The following is a 20,194-nucleotide window of genomic DNA, read 5'->3' on the forward strand; positions in this document are numbered from 1 at the left end:
AGTTCACCTTAAATGACCTGCAAAAGGAGACACAGAAGGACCCGGGATAATGCAAGAGCAAGGGTTGTTCGTGCATTTTTTCTGCTTCTTATATATACATTCAAAGAAAGCCTGAAATAATCAGTGATTTTTCCTACTGAAATCTTGCCTTCCTTCAAATCATACTGCAAATTAAGTTATTTTCATATGTCAGCTTTAAAAAAAAAGTTAAAAACATTTGCACCCATGTTCTGCAACAGAAACTCTTCCCCCAGCAACCTTCATTCCCACACTTAAACTCTAGAGCACAACAGATATGAATCCTTTTCTGTTTGAAAAAGCAAAACCTATCAATGCTACTAAACAAAAGCGATAAATTAACAATAATATTAACATTTTTCTGGACAATTTACACCGTAGAAGAATCTCCAGAAACTTTCTAGATTGACTTTTTGTTTTCCTTCATGCCCAGCGAAGATCACTAACACCATTAGTCCACATAGTCAATTAATAAACCTACAGTATCTTTATTTACACTAACAGAGGTGTATTAAAAATGCAGTCAAAAAGTAGTGTTAGATTTATTCCAGTGACGAGAATCAGAAATTAATAAAGAGCACACCTGCCTCAAGTTCATAAGAAACAATACCTGTAGAACTCCTTTTTTCCAGCCTTTCCCTCATCTGTAGGTATCAGCCACCCTCCATCAGCAAGCTGGATCCCGTTTCCAGCTAATAAATACTCCTTACTGAAGAAGTCTTTGATGAGGAACTGGAACGATTCTGCGTTTGTGCTGTTAACTTGAACACAATGTTTTGAAACACCGTATCTGTAAAGCTGAAAAAAATTAGATGAAAATGACCAAAGACAATGACAATCCAGTAAGAATTCATCTGAGAGCTTTTACCTCTAATGCTATAAACTCCTGTAAGTTATCTTCTCGAGCTAGAGACTGTTCTGTATGACTTTGTCATATCATACGTAATCCAAGAATGGAGGAACTCACCAAACAGGACATCATGACATCATGTGTGCTTCAAAAAAAGCACTGTACCAAAAGCAAGAGGCTTTTGATCTTGACTTACCTGAGCTTAAATGTTAACCATGTGTTATCTTAAGACAGCTTTTCACATGGGTTAGAAGGCAGTAGCAGCTACCATTGGTGGATTTTTTCCTTGTTTGACTACAACACTACAGAGACATTTATTATCGCTATTGTTCTGAACAGCCTTATAAACCATGGATACACAAAGCTACCTAACAATGCAGCAACTGCTTCAAGAGCTACTGTAAATGCTTATCTCAAAACTGCAGAGAGATGTGTCAGTTAATGGATACATTCATCAAAAGTTACCGACTTTTTGTTTGCTAGTTTTAATGAACACAGCCCTGGAAAGACACAGTAAAAAGGTGTCACTGTACCTCTTCTGTAGAATAAAAGCTGGGAGACTTTTCTTCTACTGCAGTTTTCAGAGAGATTCTATTCCTTGCAGATGTTTTAATGACATAAAGGCTGCCTGGCTGTGAGCTAATATTTTGCCTGAATTTCTTTTTAATTCTCATTTCCTGTAGATCTCTAGCACAGCGGAGATTTGCCATCATCTTGTTCATAACTGCAAAGAAAAACATCAAAAGCTTTTTACAGTGTATATCAACTTAGGATATACAGTCACAGAATAAAGCAGACTCAGAGAAGCTTGTTTTCTAAGCCACTATCCAGATTTTTAGAACCTGCAGTCGAAACATCCAGCAGTGCTAACTGAAGGTATTAAATAATATTTATAACATATAACATCAGAAATTAATATCACATATATTTCACTTCTTCAGAATGAACTCTTCACAGGAAACTCCAAATGAACATAAACCGGTTGATAATGACTGCAGCATCCATAAACCTGAGATTTTGACCTGCAAATAGGGGCTCTAACTTTGCAGATGCTCACGCACCTGTTTAAATCAATATACACGAGTCTGTGTGAAGAAAACCAGATTATTTGATTGTAATAGTTATGTAAGTTATACTCCTTCTAAGCTTTCTTGAATGTTCCAACGTGCAAGTCTACATGCTAAAGAAAGTCAAAGTTGAAAATTCAATCTCTGCTTCTTTGAAAAAGACCGAGTCAGCCCTACGTTTTAGTTGGAAAACAGAATGAATACAAGCTTCTATAATAGTGAAAGAAGTATACCAAGGCTAATCTTTAAGGTTCCAAGAACATTTTACTTAAGTATAAAAAAATCAAATGAAACATACTCCACCTTACACCTTGTGTCTGAACTACTCTGTGAAAACAATTTTTTCATGTTCTTAATGAACTTTGGAGATGAAATTGTTAGGAGTGCAATATAGTCTTAGAAAAGTAATTATTTCCTGATTTCCCTGCAAAAAACACCTTAGGCATCAGTTTCTTTTTATTAAAAAAAAAAAAAAAAAAAAAAAAAAAAAGAAGTCTGAGAGAATATGCAAAACCACTCATGGGTTCGATTCTGATAGCATTCACTATAGGTAAGTGATCAAAATCCAAAAATACCTAAATTGCCATTTTCTAAGTCAGTGTCTGCTGCATGCAGGATGCAAGATGGGTGATCTCGAGTTTCAGCAGTATCTTTTTCAATTCTGATCTGATTTATTTCCCTTTCTTCAGTCATATTTTTGCTGATTGGTGAGTCACATCTCTTGCTGCTGCCTTGTTCACTTGTAGAAAATGTTAGCTTGGTTTTGAAGGGTGGAACAAAAGTTTTAGCAGTTTTGCCAGATTTGTTCAAATTTCTTTTTTCTTCACTCTCTTGGGCTGAGGCCTTATGCGGAGTAGACAATCTTGAAGCATCATTTGAAGACTGCCTTAGGGCACAGTGCTGAAAAATGGCAGGTTTAGATTTAAATCCTTTGAAGTCTTGGTCTGGTAAAGTAAGAGTAGGATTCCTGACTTCTTGTCGTTCCTTAGAAGCCCTATAGAGACAAAGAACATACAGGTTTCAGCTTCCTGATAAAGTTCTTTTTCAGAGCTTCAACATTCTTAATTTAGTAACATGACTTTTTCAAAACTGCATCAATAAAAAGACAAAATATTAGTTTTTGATACTTTAAAACCTGAACACTTAATATTTATTTAACAAAAATAGAAATACAACTGTAAAACTTGTTTAGCATCTTATCACTCTACAGCAACAATGTGTGTTGTATGGTAACTTGTTGGTTTTGAAGTAAAATTATTAGTCTTTTATTAGTCTATTATTAGTCTTTTATAAAATTGGGTTGCAAGTTACTACTGTGTGTTTTTAAAAAAGTCACAAGAACTTGCAACATTTTTTAAAAATTGCATTAGAAAAACAAAAACGTATAAATTTCTCACCCAAATGGCTGACAAGTCACTGGTTTTAAAGGAACATGGTACAAAAATTTTCTTCTGTCTTTGAAAATGCCTGTAATTAGGAAAAAAAAAGTTTGAAATAGTACATTACATGGAGAGGTATTTATAGCACATTTATTTTATATTCATATATCCTACGTATAGGAATATACATTTACAGTAATTTACAAATGGGATTTAAATAGCTTTGTGTTTTATATATATATATTTATATATAGGTAATAAGATCTTTGTATAGAATATCTTTGATGTTGATAAACCCACTTGTTTTCCTAGTTAACCTTCAATGAATAAAAAACATATCTAGAAAAAACAACCAGGCAGAATACATTTAGAGCTTCCAAGGCTAATCTGACTGATAGAGCTCTCGATTATTGAGCTCTTTTTCAACAGCACTGATACAAACCACATATAGGGAAAAAAGCAACTGTATTCAGTATTTCTGAACATTACAATAAATAAGGCACAAATCTGTCTCATAACTGTACTACCACTAGAAATATTATTTCTAATTGCCATTTCAGTGACTAACATACTTTGGGATCTAAGTTACTTTGCCAATATGTTTGATCTAAGCAGCATAATTACCCACAGCAGTTAAACAAAAGATATACAGGTCATCACAGACCAATGAACACAAACTGAAAACCCCTAAAAGAGACAGTCTGACACTGGGAGTGAAGACTTCTACAGGTTCCTAAGAAATCTTATGCTGGGTAAAAGGGAAAAAGTGAGGAAAATAGAATTGTCAGGAGTCTGCTGGTAGCTCTTTGTAAATGCAAAATTAATTTTCAAGGAACAACATTAGTGCTCTCCTCTTTTAATAATCATGCATGGTCCAATAAATATATCCCTGATAAATTAAAACATGAGGTTAGCCTCATGTAGCTTTATTTTTTTTCCCCAGTTTAGAAATTTCTAACTTTCTTACAGATGATTTTCTCTAGAAAACAAATGTTTATGGAAGAGCTTGGTAAAGATGACATTTAGCCACGTGCTGCCTTTTGTGACAAAAAAGAAAAATCTAAGAAAATGTCACCTCCCCTTGTTTGGCATCAAACTATATAGCAAGCATTAAGTGTGAGTAAAACAGCAGTAATTTGAAGAAACTGTAAATGCAGATTCAATTCCAACACACCTGGGGTCATAAAGAAGTTCTGACTTGTTTTACTTAAGGTTCTTGGCACTAAGCTCACAGGTTGGAAAACAAGTATGAGCTGACACCCTCCCTTATTGAGCCTCAATTCTTCACACTAGTTGAGACAGATCTAAAAGATAAATGACTATACTGCTCAACTCTCAAAAGCTCCCATTTGTGAGCCTGCTAGGGGTGATTTAGGCTCCTTAAAGGGAAATGTTTAACATATATTTAGTTCCAGAGAGGCTTCCTATTTAATTTAAAACTCATTTAGCAACTTTTTTTTTTCCTTAAAAAAACACAACACAACAGTTTTCAACAGAAAAAGGCATATTCACACAAACTCCTCCTTTGATCTTTCTAAGGACACACTTATCTCAGAATTATCAACACATCTAAATCATGTCTGCCTGGAATTGGAACTCCTTTGTGCTGGTAAGAGGAAGTTTCAGATGACAAGTCATATACACAAGATGCCACATGTTCCAGAAGTCAGGAGCAGGACTATTCTGGATATTAGAACTGGTGTGAGTTGTTCCACCAAAGAATAACACTGTTCACATTCTGCTGCAGGGCAGGATAATATTTATGGATGAAGGGTAGACAATTATTCTCTGGCAGCAGCTTACAAATTCCACTTAAAAGTTTTCTTCAAACCATTATTTTCATGCTTAGAACTTAGGGCAGCATTCAGGAACAAAAAAGTTTGTTCAAAAGGAGTCAACTCTCTCGTTACAAAATCATTTCTGTGCACTAATATAGGTAAGTTACAGTTACTATGATATCTACAATTGTTCTTGGTGCTACTGTACTGCACAAAGTCAGCCAGCTTTGTTGACAACTAGGTACAAGTGGACATCAAGTACATAAGAAATTGTGTTTGAAATGAGGTGTTCCAGAAAAGCAGTTTTAATTTCCCATGAACTACTGAAAAGAGTCTTTTTTTTTCCTTGAATGTATTGCATCAAAGGAAAACATTCAAAATCTGAGATTAAGTATGACACCCCTTTCAATTTTCTTCTTAAAATCTAGGGGGACGTTTTGAAGAATTGGAATAAAAGTAGTTTAAATGGGATATTCAAACATCCCATTTTGTAATTCCCACTTGCAAATGAAATTCAGGTATAACTCCCTTTAGAGTAACAATGAATGGCTGGTACCTCCTTAACAGTACAATAGAGGCAGACCAAAAAGACCAAAGATCTCTAAAATAACATTAGCAACCACTTAATGATCAATTTTTTCTACCTTAAAGTGGATGATACTTCTCTTTAAGCTGTAGTGAGGGAGAAACAGGAAGATGAGGCTTTTAAACTCCTGTACTGAGTGATGGGGGTCACTATCTAGGTTAGAGCATACAGGGCTGAGACAATTCCAAATGGAAGTGGTACTAACGAGGCGCATAAAACAGTTCACAGAGCTACCTAGCCCTGTGACAGCAGTGTGTGTATGAAAGGGGAAGTATCCTGGAACATCAGAACAATCCACCCAAAGTGGATTCTTTTATACTCTATATCATTTCCAAGGCTTCAAAAAGCAGAAGCTGTAAAGAAACCTCTCTCATCTAAGGCTGTCTGGCAATAATTACTAGCTGTATGTGCATTTCTGACTTTCTAGATGAATGCTGCTACTGAATTCTAGGTGAAAACATGCAGTGCTTAGAAAGAACTAGTTCCTCGAAAAACACAGCATATCCCATAAGGCAAAGCAGTAGCCAAAAATCCCATTAACCTAACACTCTAATCAAGCTTCACGTTAAGTATCAGCTCAAACTTTAAAACCTTGATTTCATTTTCAGGAACCTCCACATTACTGGCTCAAAACATTAAAATCATCTGTAATACACTTATCAGTAAGAATATTCCTCACAAATTATTATATAATAAAAATTACCAGTACCTTCTTATTTTCCCATAAATGCAACTTTTAAGTGAGAAATTATACATCACTAAAACCTCCTCTTACTGTGGCTGGTATTTGTGAGCTTTAGGATTGTAAGCTGAATTCTACCGTGCTGGACATAAGATAGAGTTCTTGCAGAAGCAGTACAGTCTAACATAATACTACAGGGTAAAGTGTACCACTAATCAAGTGATTTAAAGTGAGAGGAGACACCACCACAGCAGTTTCCCTGGATTTTCATGACTATATTGATAAAAGAATTGGTTAAGCAATCATTATACATTAATCAGAAATTGAAGAACTTTAATAGTAACACCCAGAATCAGATTACTGCTTAGAACACTGAAATTACCCTCAGGAGTGCTTTTTGAAGCTTTCAGAGATCTGGGGGGCATCTTTGTCTTGTCAAATTCAAGCAGCAGCTGTCTTTTAATTGGAGGTTCTCCTAGGATAAAAACACAGATTTAGAAAGAGATCTCCTTTTTACGTTCATTTTCTTAATGATACCTTATAGCTCAACTAAGTTTTTAAATAAAATATTCAAGGAGTCACAGCAAACAGAATTAACAAGTTTTCAGATCACTCTTGTCTCAAACACCCTTTCCCAAGGCGACATTACTTTGGCACATCTGCAAGGCTCTCTTCTGCACAGGATGCTTGTGTAGTGCTACCAGGAATGGTTTTAAAACTCCAGATAACGAAGCCTGTTAGACTCTTTTCTAGTCAGTAGGTCTGTTCCCTCCAAATCAAAACCTGCGAGCTTTGTCCTACCAGTTTTAGATGGTAAGAGGCTGCACTTTTAAACCAACAAGTTTTCGTATCAGACTGCCAGTCTCAACACACGTGAAACCTTGGCCTTGCCTAGAGGGCACAAAATGGTGAAGACAGAAATACTCATTCTCATTTTGCAATGAAAACAAAACCAATCCACTAGATTTGTACAGAGAATAAAAAAAAGAGAGAAAAGGAGATTTCTTCCATAATGTTATGATAAAACAAAACAAAACAAAAAAAAAACACTTCAAAAATTAAAACCTTCTAAATTAATAATCATAAATTTAGCTTGTACTGTGCATTTAAGGCTGCAAAGTAGAGAAATTCTTGTTTGCAGCAAGGATTTTTGTCATTGACAGTAAGGTAAAGAGTATTCATTTCTAGAAGACCTGAAAAAATAAATATCAATGTTAAATAGAAAAAAAAAAAAAAAACACAAAACACAACAACAACACCACAAAAACTAAACAATTGTTATGGCATTTAACATATACAAGAGTAAGACCTACCAAGTGCGTTTTTTTCCTCGAAGTGCCTCTTCCCAAAAGTCTTATTTTGAAAGCTTTTATCTGATGTTTTGCCACAGAAGGACTGCGCAGAATTAGTCTTTGCTCCAGGATCTGAAAGATGATCTCCTACAGAAGCTTTTTCATTTCCCACAGTGCCAACTTTGAAGTGACTTTTTGGAGTTTGGAACAGCTCATCATTAATTTCTGCTTTAGCGGTAGCGCTGCATGAAACTGCTTCAGACTCTGTTTTCATCCCCAGATTCAGCCCTTTTCTGACAGGCCCAGTCTCTTCTTGCTTAAAGCTATTTTTAACTAAAGCCAACTGGCTGTTTTTCTTACTATGTGGTACATACTCAGGCATCTTGAGGTGGTGAGTGCTTGAAGAAGACTTCATTTCCTCAGGGTGGATGCTTTTAAAGTCAAGCTCATCACAGCTTTTGTCAGTTTTGGATTCTGAGATCACATTACCAGTTCGAGATTTGGTACGGTGACCGCTTTCTTTGATTGCATGAAGTTGATCTATAATGCAGAGCTCATTGCTTAAAAAATCATCCGATTCTTTTAGAATTGCCTTTGCTTTCTGATAGGCATTTTCTGAGACCGTTACCTGCTTTCCACTTGCAGTGCTGAACCCAAAAGCAGGACCTGAAATCATTTTAGTGCTGGCATTTTCCCTCTCTTCTAGCTGCATTTTCCTAGGAAACACTTCTTCAGCAAGTTTTTCAGATTTTTCAACATCTCCCTCAACCTGAAATTCTTGTAATCCTGACGAATGGCTACTTTCCATCTCAGAAAAGAGCTGCCTAGCTTTCTTCAGCGACTCTTCTGAGAGTTGTACGGGCTTGCCACTTGCTGTACTGAAAAATCCAAGGTTGCTTGTAGAAGAATCTGACTGCTTCATCTGCTTATTTGGCACAGGCACGTGTCCCAGAAGCGCAGTATTCTGTCCAAAGCCTTGCACCTGAGAATTTGGAACAGAAATTTCATCTTCAAACGGGTTTGCATCTTGCTGACTGTCTTCACTAGCATTCACGTTTCCATCAGTGAAATGAGATGCTGCTGAATTCCCCTCTCTTTTTGTAGCATCTAGAAACTTGGTAGAATTAGGACACTCAGCAGGAACGACAAAAGATGAATTTACAGGAATTTCTGTTTGATTAGTTCTTGATTTGGTTTTAATTTCATGTTTTACAGATTCACCGTAGTCTTCTTGGAACATTTGTCTGACACGTGCTAATGCACTTTCCGAAACAAAGACTGCTTTACCTTTTGCTGTACTAAACACTGTTTGTTTCAGACCACCCTTTGGATTTCCATCATTAAAATTAAGTGATGTTTCTTGCAAGCAGGCTAAATTAGTTCCACCTTCAGGAAGGCCAACTTCCGACTGCTTTTGGTGAGCAGTAAGAGCTGCGTCTGCAAAGCAGCTGGTATTAGAACAAGGTTGATTTAAATGTTGTACGTCAAATTCCTTGCTGTCGCTGTTCAACTGAGGACAGTGACTTTGTGAGACACTGCTATAAGCTTTGAGGACAGACTGATCAGATTTGCTACTATCCTCAACGAATAAAGTATTTTTCACATCACAAGGCATAGAATTGTCCACAGGGTTACTTGATACCTTCATTGAAGGCAGAGATATAGCTGACTGCACAGGAAAACCATGTGTGCTTTCTGATTTATCCTTCTTTTTTGCTGAGCATTCCACATCCATCTCTGCAAACAATTTTCCATCTTCAGACAAACAAGTTCTACTTAAAGCTTTACTTTCCCATTCAGAAAGAGATTCTAGTTCTGACTTTCCATGTTGGACATCAGCTTTTTCATATGCAGCTACCAAATTTCTGTCACTATCTTCACCTATATTAGCGAATGCATCTACTTTAACGCTGTCAAGAATCACCGCTTGCTTAGTGGGACTACTTCCTCTTGTCTGTTTAAATCGAATCCCAGGTTCTTCAGAAATAAGCTTTTCTGCATCACATTGAGCAACATTGTCAATACGTAAGTCACAGCCTTTAACGCAGTTTACACTACGTTTCCTGTTCTTTATGTGGTCCTCAAAATTGTCATTATGTTCTTTCCCTAAATCAACATCTTCTTCTGAAAAAAACTGCTCAGCTTTAGCCAAAAATCCATCAGCAATTGTTATTTTCTTGCCACTAGCAGTCTGGAAACCAGTCAGAAAACTTCCCTTAACTTCACTTGGTTCAACATCCACCTCTTGCTCAAAAGGTACTTGATGATGTTGGTAGGAGCCCATTTTTATTCTGCTTTCATTCACAAACAGGCTCTCATCTGTGGTGTCTTCTCCTTCAATATTGATACCAGTTGTCTTTTGTTTATCAGAGTTCTCTGAAACATCTACATCTCTTTCTCCACAATTTACACTGAGGCCATGTAGAGAATTGTCTAAAGGACCACCAGAAACGGATATAGCACCATCAGAAGTTTGAAATTTCTGTGGCAAGTGTTCATCTTTCTGCCTGCTGTCTTCTCCTTTCTCAGCAGGGAACAGGTTTTCCATTTCATCTGATATACTTAAATCACAATGTTCTGCAGTGGCAGTAGCATCTCCTAGACACGTTACATACAGAGAGTCTTCTTGTAAGCTATCTTCAGCTTGGCAATCCCCTGGATTCAAAACTTGTTTGGGAATTTTATGATTCTGGTTCTGTTCTTGAATGGATGTTGGACTGTTTCGCATTCCATAGGCAGAATGCCTTGCATTAGCATGACTGAAATCAACACGTTCATCATCACTTATTAATCTTTCTGTCCAGTTTTCTTTGTTTTCCTTTTCGGGTGTACCAACATTCTCTGAATGGTGGGAAATGGAATGTGCATGGGAAATTGCACCTACGCTGTTGATGTTTGAAACACCTTTGTTTTCTTTTGTCAGGCACCTAAAAGAATTCCAGTTAGAAGACATCCCCCTGCTGCCCTTTGAATTGCCACATCCAGTATTAGTTTCTGAAGATTTCAATAAATAGTTATCATCCAAGTCCTTGAAAAGCTCTGCAGATCTGGTCAAAGCTGCCTTAGAAATATTTATTTTTTTACCTCCAGCTGAAGTAAAACCTACAAAATTAGAAACGCTGGCCTGTACAGGTACTGGAAAGCTCTCACCGTCAGATACTCCACTTTCATCTCTGTCTGAGAAAGTAACCTCCTCACTACTTTTATGGAAAAGCACTTTGTTTTCTTTTTCATATTCTACCATTTTACATTCCTCATCTGTGTCTTTCCATGTACTACAATACTTGTCATTTCTTACTTGATTTTCAGATTTAAAAGTGCTACAGGGATCAGTATCTTTCCACGGTTCAGAATTATTTTCCACATTTGCAGCTCCGTGCATTTCTACAGTTACAATGTCTTGTTTTTCAACAGATTGGACCATGTTACTTTGCCTTCTAAACTGCGTAAATTCAAACTGACTGCCTGTTTCTTCCAAGATACTGGAAATTTCGGCAATTTCAGCTTCTTGGCTTGCTGTCAAAGTCTGATTAAGTTCTTGCAAGGAATGCAGACTTCTAGGGAAGTTTTTACACAAATCAACTTTATGTGGAGTAAACTGTGTGCGCCTTGTCTGTGAACCAGATAAAGCACTGCCCAATTTGCTTTCCAAATTGGAAGAAAACACATTTTCCTTTTGAACTTGATTTGAAAAATTTCTGCCTCTTTCCACGTAAGAAGCTTCAAAGCATTCATTTTCAATATCTTTGAACAGCATTTTGCCTTTTGCTATACTGTCTTCAGAGAATTTAATCTGCTTATTGGAAGCAGTCTGGAAGCCACCAAAGCTCAGATTTGACCTGCATACATTAACAATTCCTGATGATTTCCCTTCATGCTCTAGGTTCTCATTTGGCTCTTTGTGGGAATATATAGGTGGTACTTGTTTATCTTCTTCAGAAATGACTTCAATTAAAGAATTATCATCTATACAATCCAACAATTCTTCAACAATCTCTACAGCTACTTTATTGCAAGCAGCTGCTTCTGGGCTTTCATCGCTTTTAACTAACCTTGTTTCTTGATTGTCAGCTACATCTCCTGAAAAGGCAGCTACATCTTTTTTTCCGCATTGTTTTAATCTGATCCTGTCATCTCCTGAACAATTCATTCCCACAGGTGCAAGCACTTGTCTGTGTTCAACTAAAGCCAATGGGTCTGTAGCATGCTTTTCATCAGCTGATATTTTACTACAAGAGTCACTGCTGACTCTATTTATGTCGAAGTTGATCTGACTCAAAGTCTTATTGACATCTCTGTTTGTCACAGACGTAATGTCATGGCACACATCAAGCAAACAATCATTATTACTAGGAAAAGCCTGCGCCGGTTGTCTTTTCAGGCTCTGAGGGACAGTAGCTCCATTGTTCACATTATGACTCATAGACGTATCTTCCTCGCCTTTCTCTAAGCAGCAGTCTTCAGGAAACAATCTGGAACGTTTTCTTGCCATTAGGCACGATGCACTTAGAACCTTTCGTTTTATATTTGAAATTCTTTCGCTGTTTAAAGAATCTGTTGTATCTTCTTTCTGATGGTTGGATACTTCTAAGCATTTTAATGAGGTAGCAGGTTGATACTCTCTGGTGTCTTTCCCCAAGTTCCTCAGCTCTTGTTGTTTCAGCCTACTGTCAAACGATGAGTTATCCTCTAGATCCTTTTTTACACAAGTGCTCAAGTTATCTTCCTTGATATTCAGTTGCCTCTCAGCAGAAAGCAAAGAGTCTACATGAAGAGATGTTAGTAAAAAAAGATACATTAATAAAACAGTTCTCATTTATCCTAACAAATGCAAATTCAAATTTTCATATAATTTTGTCCCATAAGATCATTTCTACATATGCCTAACACTACGCATTCATAGGTTTTCATATGTGAATGCCTCGCCAAGACTGGTGATCAGTCTCATCTAATCATGTTCTAGTAACCTGAAACAAGTGAGTAGCCTGCAGTTAATGCCATCGGTTTTAAAAAAATAATTCTTAGTTGTAATGAAATTTGAAGAGACGGGCTTCCATTCCTCATGTCTCAACTTAAGGATTTGTTTCAGTCCTAAAGAGAAGTACTTCTGTTCTTAATATTAAATAATTCTTCTAGTTCGAGTAACAGCTTTTGAAAATAGGAGTACATACTTGCTTTCTTAATGTAATTTGTTTTTTAAAATATTTTGTGCTTCTGGAAGAAGCAGATCAACAGAATTAAATCCTCTAATTTTAGGAAAAATAACAACCACAATTTTAGCATTCTTTATGAAGAAATCCTAGAAGACAGGATGGCCCTTAGCACTCTAGCATTGACAACGACAAAGCTCATGGATGTTTCTATTCCAGAAACTAATCTAAAACTGAAACAGGTAATTAGCACCAGACTACTCGAAAACATTTATGCTATCCTGTCATTATAACTGACCAATTCCATACCCTCATTACCAAATTAATCAGCTGCAGATCTACTTCATCACAAATACCAGATTTTACATTTAGATAAAATTATTTTATCTAAAATATTTACAAAGAAGCTACTTAGTAGAGAAGTCTCCTAAAAATACGAAGAAAAACTTAATAACATACCTGGGTCACCATCTGCGGCCACATGACAACCTTGAAATTCGTGTGAATCAGTTTCCAATTGAGGTAACATAAGATCAGCAGGTAATTCAGAGGTTACTTCTTTCTGTATTTTTTCTTCCTGATACAGCAAAGTATTGTTTATTGTATAAATAAATCTCTTGGATTTGTTTTTCAGTCTGGAGAGCATATTCAGGCTTTTAAAGCCAGATTTGGTAAGAGTGTTCTCACTGCTTGTGAAATGCAGGTCGCTGCAATTATCTGGAGATGAGGTACTACACACTAGTGGGTGAGACAGAACATCCGTTACGACAGATTTAGATGTTGCTTTGACACACTTGGAAAAGCTGCTGTTGTAGACCACAGAATACTCCATGACATTTGTACTTTTGATTAAAAAAGAATTGCAGTTTATAAAGCTCATTTTGGAAACCTTCTCAGCTGCATGTCCTTTTACTAACTCTGGATTCAGATGCACAGATCTTACTGGAGTTACTTCTGCTGTTGGGTTGTTTCCCGTTTTTTGCATTTCCTCATGCATATCTGACAAACTGGCATTCAAGAGCTGCTGTGCATTTTTCAAGCCCAAAGTATTGAGTAAAGAAGTTCCTACAGCATCATCCTTGGCCATGAGGGCTGTTTTCTCTTTTAAATCTTTGTCCGTACATAAATCGATGGACGGAGAGCTACACGTAGACATTTCCAGATGAGTTACATCAAGACCAGATAAGTTCAGCTGAGACCACTGGCTTGACGAAGATAACACATCATCTTTCACAAGCTTCTCATTCTCACATGATTTCTCCATTCCGTTATCTTGCATGTTTCCTGTGATCCTAAGCAAATCCAGTTCTTTTTCATGTCCTATTAAACAGGCATCTTTACTATCCCCCGTATCTTCATCAGCATTTTGGGATAAATAATCCTTCATTTCAATAGGGTGGCTTTTTTCAGCCCCGTTACCCATTTCCACTTCCTGTGAAATGCCAGTCTTTCTTCTAACAGGCTGTTCGGAAGGAACATCCTCCTCTCCTTGTGCTTCATCTCTTTTTGTTTCACATTTGTCTATTGCATCCAGAGCATGTGGCAGCAGCAGCAGAGTTCCGCTGGATTCAGCAGGCACGGTGAGTGTATTCTCAAAGCTATCCATCTCCCCAAAAAAGCCATCTAGCATCTCCGACTCTAGTTTAAAGAACACAAGGAAAGGAGATTAGTAAAAATTAAGTTTTAGGGAATAACTTAATAACAGCATTTCATTTTTACAGGTAAATACAGCTTTCAATTTTAGGATAATTACTTTCACTCAGGATTCAGTTTGGAAAGATAAATGTGTGTGTCTTTAAAGTCAGTTACCTTCCAACCTCTGTTAAAGAGAGGAGACAGTAAGCAAGTGATGTGTGTAGATGTGCCGGCCTACTGAGGACCACGGTGCTGGTGAAAGTTTCCAAAATTAAACTTTGCTGTCTCAAAACTTTTTTTTTCTGCCCTATAGACAGGAGAGTGAGTAGAAAACTTTTCAAGACACACATCTAGATTTCTTCCTCTCAAATTTATACCAAATGGTAGGTGACAAACATGTTAAAACACTGCCTATTTTTTGTGTTAACTAGCAGTTGAGGGAACTATTATTTAAGGATGATTCTACTACACTGTATTTTTTGTTTTGATATAGAATAGCGTAGTGTCTAGAAGGATTTGGAAAAAAATCCTTATGGTTTAGATTTTCACAAACTCCAAATGATTGGTACAAATATTAGAAAAACAATGAGAATTTCTTCTTCTTGTAATGAAATATTATAGAGAAGAGGAAAAAACCCTGAACTCTATTTTACAGACAGTATTAAAATCTTACATATCAAAATAAAACACCTTCTCAAATGTATGAAACTACGCCTACCTATCAAAATGTTTCACATTCAGAAAAGATAGCTAGGTTTTATTTTGAAGGTACTTTTAAAGGCTAGAAAACTTATTTTTCCATATCAAAGACATATGTAGAAACATCCCCACCCTCTGTTTTCCTTTGGCACAAAACCAATAACTTCACTTCTGGCATAAGCATTTTTTTAGGTACAATTTCTATGATTCAGAACTACTTTCTCTTGTAGAAATGTTAAATAAACTAGTATCTGAAAGCTTTTCCATTTGGAGATCCATAGATGATTTCCCAGTCCTTGGTCTCACCCCCACCTAACTGCAATATACTCCACAGATGGCTCATGCCCACGGCTGCAGGCATAACCTTTCCCAACACATCCCCTGAGCAGTTTCTCATTCTCTTTACTTTCTGTTTTCACAGGGGCAGAAAGTATCTAAACAAGATCTCAAAAAGAAGCAGTTTGGGAGTGCAAGTCCTTTTCCCTTATTAAAGTACATTCCGCTGGAGCAACTTTTGTCCACATCCTTTCATCCTGTAATCATTTGTCAAAGTTCTCCAAGAAGACCCATTTGTACTACTTTTTTTTTTACTTAAACGGGAGCCATTACCTGTAATAGAAAAAGAAAGCCAGGGCTATCTGAAAGATTATGAAGACACTGGTTGTACACTGAATAACCTAATGCCAGAGAGGGGAAAAAAAAAAAAGCAACTACACACACAAAACAAAAAAAAACAAACAAGCAAACAAATAAAAAAACAGGGATGATCATTTTCACTTACAAATTCACTGGAGCATCAGGGAAAAAAGTAACCCCCAAAAACTAGGACTGAAAAGCAGAATTCTTTTTTTTTTTTTTTTTCCTCCATTAAGTGTCCTAACTAGGCGATAACTACTTAATGTGTTTTCTCAGAGCCTCTCCTTCTGGAGAAATACAATACTCAAGGGAAAAAAAGAGGCTTAAGCATTAGAAATTAGGAATGTTTCTATTCTGGACTAATTTATTGACTGTCAGAACAGTCCTATTTTGAGTTTAAATCCTTAGAAGTAGAGTATTAAATCCATTTCTCCTACTTCATTAACAGTTGCAGACACTGAGGTGGATAGACAACACCATTTACTCTGATAAGGGTTATGAAGGGAGTGATGTAATTGTCTTAGGCAAGAGGCCAGGGTAAAACATTACAGATTTTTATGCTTCCCATTAGCTTTTCAATTTAAATATCTTCCCAGACAACATACACATTACTACAGTTGCAAAAAACACATACAACAAAGCTGTACATTCTGCTATCAAGGCCAGATGCCTGGAGCTGAGTGTTACAACGACAAATGTTGGGCTTACTTGAACTAGCAATATGAACCTAGGGATTAATGAAGGCGTTATAAACAAATAGAAAAGACCACGTGCATATTTAGATATTTAGCTCCTTTTGTGAAAATCTGAAGTATTGATAAATGACAGAACGCACCTTGCATCTCTTGCTACGCATTACATGTAAATTAGTTTACGTCAGGAAAGAAAAATGTTTTCCTCTTTCCCCAGGTGTTTCCCCAAAAAATACATTAAAAGTCTTTTAAATATTTGGTGGTTCTTATACATTGGTCTGAGTGCATATACTCATTCTCACTGTTACTGAAGACCTAACTGGTACAATATAAATAATCTCTTTGACTGAAAGAAAACATATTCCTAATAGAACTTTTTTTTTTCATGGAATACAACACTAGTCCAGAGAAAACCAACATTTGAAAGCTACAGACGTGGAGATCCAAGCTATCCTTTTTTTACATTGCATCTTTGAGTGCCGAGTTAACTATTCTCAAGGAGAAGATAAATTTGCAGAAGTTGTTTTGTACTTGAAGAAACAGAAACTATCTTCTTGCTCTTATTTTTAACTATTTACATTATTGTCACCAGGCTTCTCTAATGTATTATGGTGTGTAATAACACATTTTGGAATGCAGCACAGGAGATTAATTAGTCCTTTATTTCTAAAAGCATTTTACTGACTACAAATGGCTTGAATATGTTTACCACCACCCCCATTTTTAACTCAGCATGCTTGAACCTACAACACAAAAGGAGCATGTATCACTCTGCAAGCTACAATGCTTCCTGAGCCCAGCATTCTCAGCCCTCCTTGTCCAATGCTAACCTGATTATTTATGTTACAATTCTCACATTTACCACTGAAAAATGTTTTTAGGGCATTCATTTCAGTTAAGGAGGAGACATACAATCCCAATGATGCATCATCCCATCTAGCCTGTGTCAATCTCTACAACACCCTTTTACATCCAGATGTGCTTAATAAATTTCCTTGTTAATATTCATCCCTTCTGCCACCATTTCAATGAAGTCAAAAAGTTCAAACTAGAGCATATATTTTCCACTTGTTCACTTACGTTCTAAGAACACAGAATCAAAATTTATTTGCCTTAAGTATTTTCTGCATTCATTAAAAATATAACATTCATTTTTCCTAATGGATTTGTCATGTTTTGAGCTACTAATACATCAATAAAGAAAGGACATATAGCAAGAATAAAAAAACAAGCTCACCACAGAATAATGAACAGGCTGAAAGTTCACATTTACACTAAACCTATTCCACAGCCAGTAGTAGTCTTGCCCCATACCTTTTTTCTCTCTCAGCTCTCCCATAGGTAGGTAGCCGGTTCGATTCACTGATTTAACAGAAATTGACTTTTTTCTTTTTATTGCCAGATTAGTTTTACAAAGGCTAACCAACTCAGAAGTAAGAATCCACAGCTGGCAGAGGAAATGAGCTGGTCAGCTCAAGACACACGATGTAACTTAACCCTCAGTCTTGCTTCACAATATGCTCAGTAACACTAGTAAAGCATCAATACATACCAAACTCTTTGGTAACATCTTCACCATTTAGCTTTACTGTCTCTGGTATGGACAGCAGACTGGAATCATTCTTCCCAGGACATTCATCATGGTCAGAAGAAAAGCTGTGCAAAACCTGTAAACCAAAGATATCGGCTGTTGCATACAACAGTGACAGGAGGAGTACAGCACCCAACCGAACAGCTGCAATACCTGAATAATTCTGCATCTCTTACAATAAAAAGTAGTGTTTTCATACATATATTTCTTGTAAACAAGCAAGCTGGTAATCTCCATTTCCAATAAAAACCAGATTCCTCTCTGCAACCAACACAGGGGAATACATGGGCAGTAAGTGGCTTCGCTAGAATGCAATATGCAAAGCGCCTCAAAAAGGAACGAAGGAGAAAGACTTTTTATAGTTGTTTTGTTTTAAAAACAACTGTGACAAGTATTAGCTGTGAATTTTCAGGTATTAAGAATGAAATGTAAATTTGCAATGAATACTTGTTCAGCTTTCATATACATGGAGAAAAATTACAATTAAGCAGGAACTCTCCCTTTTCTAACAAAGGACTAAAAGTAATTCTCAATTTTAACTCTTGGGCAAACACTTCAGCACGAGAACTGATTGGACAACATAAGCCAAATTATAACTCGCAGAGCTTTGACAGAAGGGGGAATACAGCTGAGCAAACAAACCCTCAGATAAGTAGTTTATTGCAATTCCTAGCTTTGATTTCTCTTTGCATGACTCCCACTGCAGCTCAAGTCAAGCTTTGGTTTTTATTTATTAATTTATATTTTAAATGCAGTGAAAATATTCCTCAAAGGGGGTTATTTTTGAAAATACATTGTTTTGTAACCTTAGTTTTGTAAGCAGTTACTTTTTAAAATAGCCAGATAGGAGGGCCTAGAATGAAAATGGCAGAATTATTTGTTCTTGGCTCAAGGGATCTAAGCATAAAACTAAACAGCTTAGCTGAAATTAAAGAAGAGCACAGCTCTTAAAACCACTTACTATCTCAGCTCTTTCATCCTGTTGCTTTGGTCCAGAAATAGAACTGGTCTCCCTAGCTTTAGAAGAAAGACAGAGAAGTCAGTTCATTTGCTCCTAAGTGAACGTGCCAAACACATTCAAATAAAGTCATGCTTTGGGAGGGTTTTCTTTTGATGATTTTAAATGCAACTGACAAATGTAAACAAAATACTAATAAAAGTAAGAAAAAGTTCTAACTAAAACATCCTGCAGGTGGGTCTGAGGGACAGCATGCAGTTTCGTAACAGCATAAAACACCCAAAATCATAGCGTGTGGCTGCTGCCGCTGCCAGTCCCCTCTCCAGGGGTTACTCATGGCACTACTCCCTATTTTCTTCTGTCACGGGATCTTGAGATCCTCCAAGTTTCTGTAAGGAATTTGACTTTTTCCTTCACCTTCCATTTCCACCAAACAGGAGCATCTTTTCACCCACATTACAAAAGGAGAGCGTGAACCCTACTTTTAAGATGCCTTATGAAGAGCTGGATTTTGCAGTAACGCCTTTCATAAACACGACATCTGGGCTCCTGCATGGTATCAAGATTAGTAACTGCAGGCCCTCTTGTAATAGCCAAATGACTCACTTTCTCCTTTTACAGAAGTCAGACAGTAGAAAGAAGGTATAAGAACTGCAACCTAGTATGCTCATACAGAAAGTGAGACAATGAGAGTTCAAACCAGAACCCATTACACAGAAGAGCATCTTAACGTTATGGGTACTTGCTCTCCAAGTCACATCTTTCTGAAGCCATGAATGCCCCAAATGACACAATTCAGTAGCCTCATGAAGAGTACCACCCCCTACACACTGACAGAGGGGATCCCCAATTCTTGCATGCATTCTTAACATGCTTTAGATGCTTTGCATGCACAGGGTTTACATGTTTGTAGACATTTAGAGTTTCAAAGTTAAATTCCATTTTATCACAATAAAGAAATTCTACTTGCAGCAACACTTTAGAGATGCTAAACCTCAAGCCTTGACCTAAGTGCCACCTAAGCAGCCATCACCCACTCACTCTCACCCTCAGTTATGCTGGCACCTCTGTTTGTGCAACTGCACAGTAAATAAAGTCCAGGAGTTGCCCTGCCTGAATACCCTAGGAAATAGGGTCTGCAATGGGATGAGTATTTCAGTCTGTCTGCCTCCATCGATACA

At 36.9% G+C, this 20,194-nt stretch overlaps 1 protein-coding gene across 4 annotated transcripts in view; it reads right to left on the reverse strand.

Annotated features, from left to right (window-relative positions):
• The window catches only part of BRCA2 (BRCA2 DNA repair associated), a 39,632-nt gene that overhangs the window by 11,574 nt on the left and 7,864 nt on the right, over nucleotides 1–20,194 (reverse strand). For 3 of the 4 annotated variants that reach the window (XR_011806463.1, XM_038174680.2, XM_072032623.1), the window contains exons 8-16: nucleotides 19,017–19,072; nucleotides 18,017–18,131; nucleotides 13,262–14,440; nucleotides 7,674–12,416; nucleotides 6,743–6,835; nucleotides 3,333–3,402; nucleotides 2,511–2,929; nucleotides 1,402–1,592; nucleotides 629–816 (exon numbers count right to left, since the gene is read on the reverse strand). Coding sequence is in view for 3 of the 4 variants with exons in the window: in XM_038174680.2 (XP_038030608.2) it covers nucleotides 629–816; nucleotides 1,402–1,592; nucleotides 2,511–2,929; nucleotides 3,333–3,402; nucleotides 6,743–6,835; nucleotides 7,674–12,416; nucleotides 13,262–14,440; nucleotides 18,017–18,131; nucleotides 19,017–19,072 (7,054 nt within the window). In the remaining variant the exon portion in view is untranslated. The remainder of the gene's footprint in view (nucleotides 1–628; nucleotides 817–1,401; nucleotides 1,593–2,510; nucleotides 2,930–3,332; nucleotides 3,403–6,742; nucleotides 6,836–7,673; nucleotides 12,417–13,261; nucleotides 14,441–18,016; nucleotides 18,132–19,016; nucleotides 19,073–20,194) is intronic. The other variant, XM_072032621.1, reaches the window with a different exon arrangement.

The sequence above is a fragment of the Anas platyrhynchos genome, chromosome 1, assembly GCF_047663525.1.
Source record: "Anas platyrhynchos isolate ZD024472 breed Pekin duck chromosome 1, IASCAAS_PekinDuck_T2T, whole genome shotgun sequence".
Classification (NCBI taxonomy): Eukaryota; Metazoa; Chordata; class Aves; order Anseriformes; family Anatidae; genus Anas; species Anas platyrhynchos.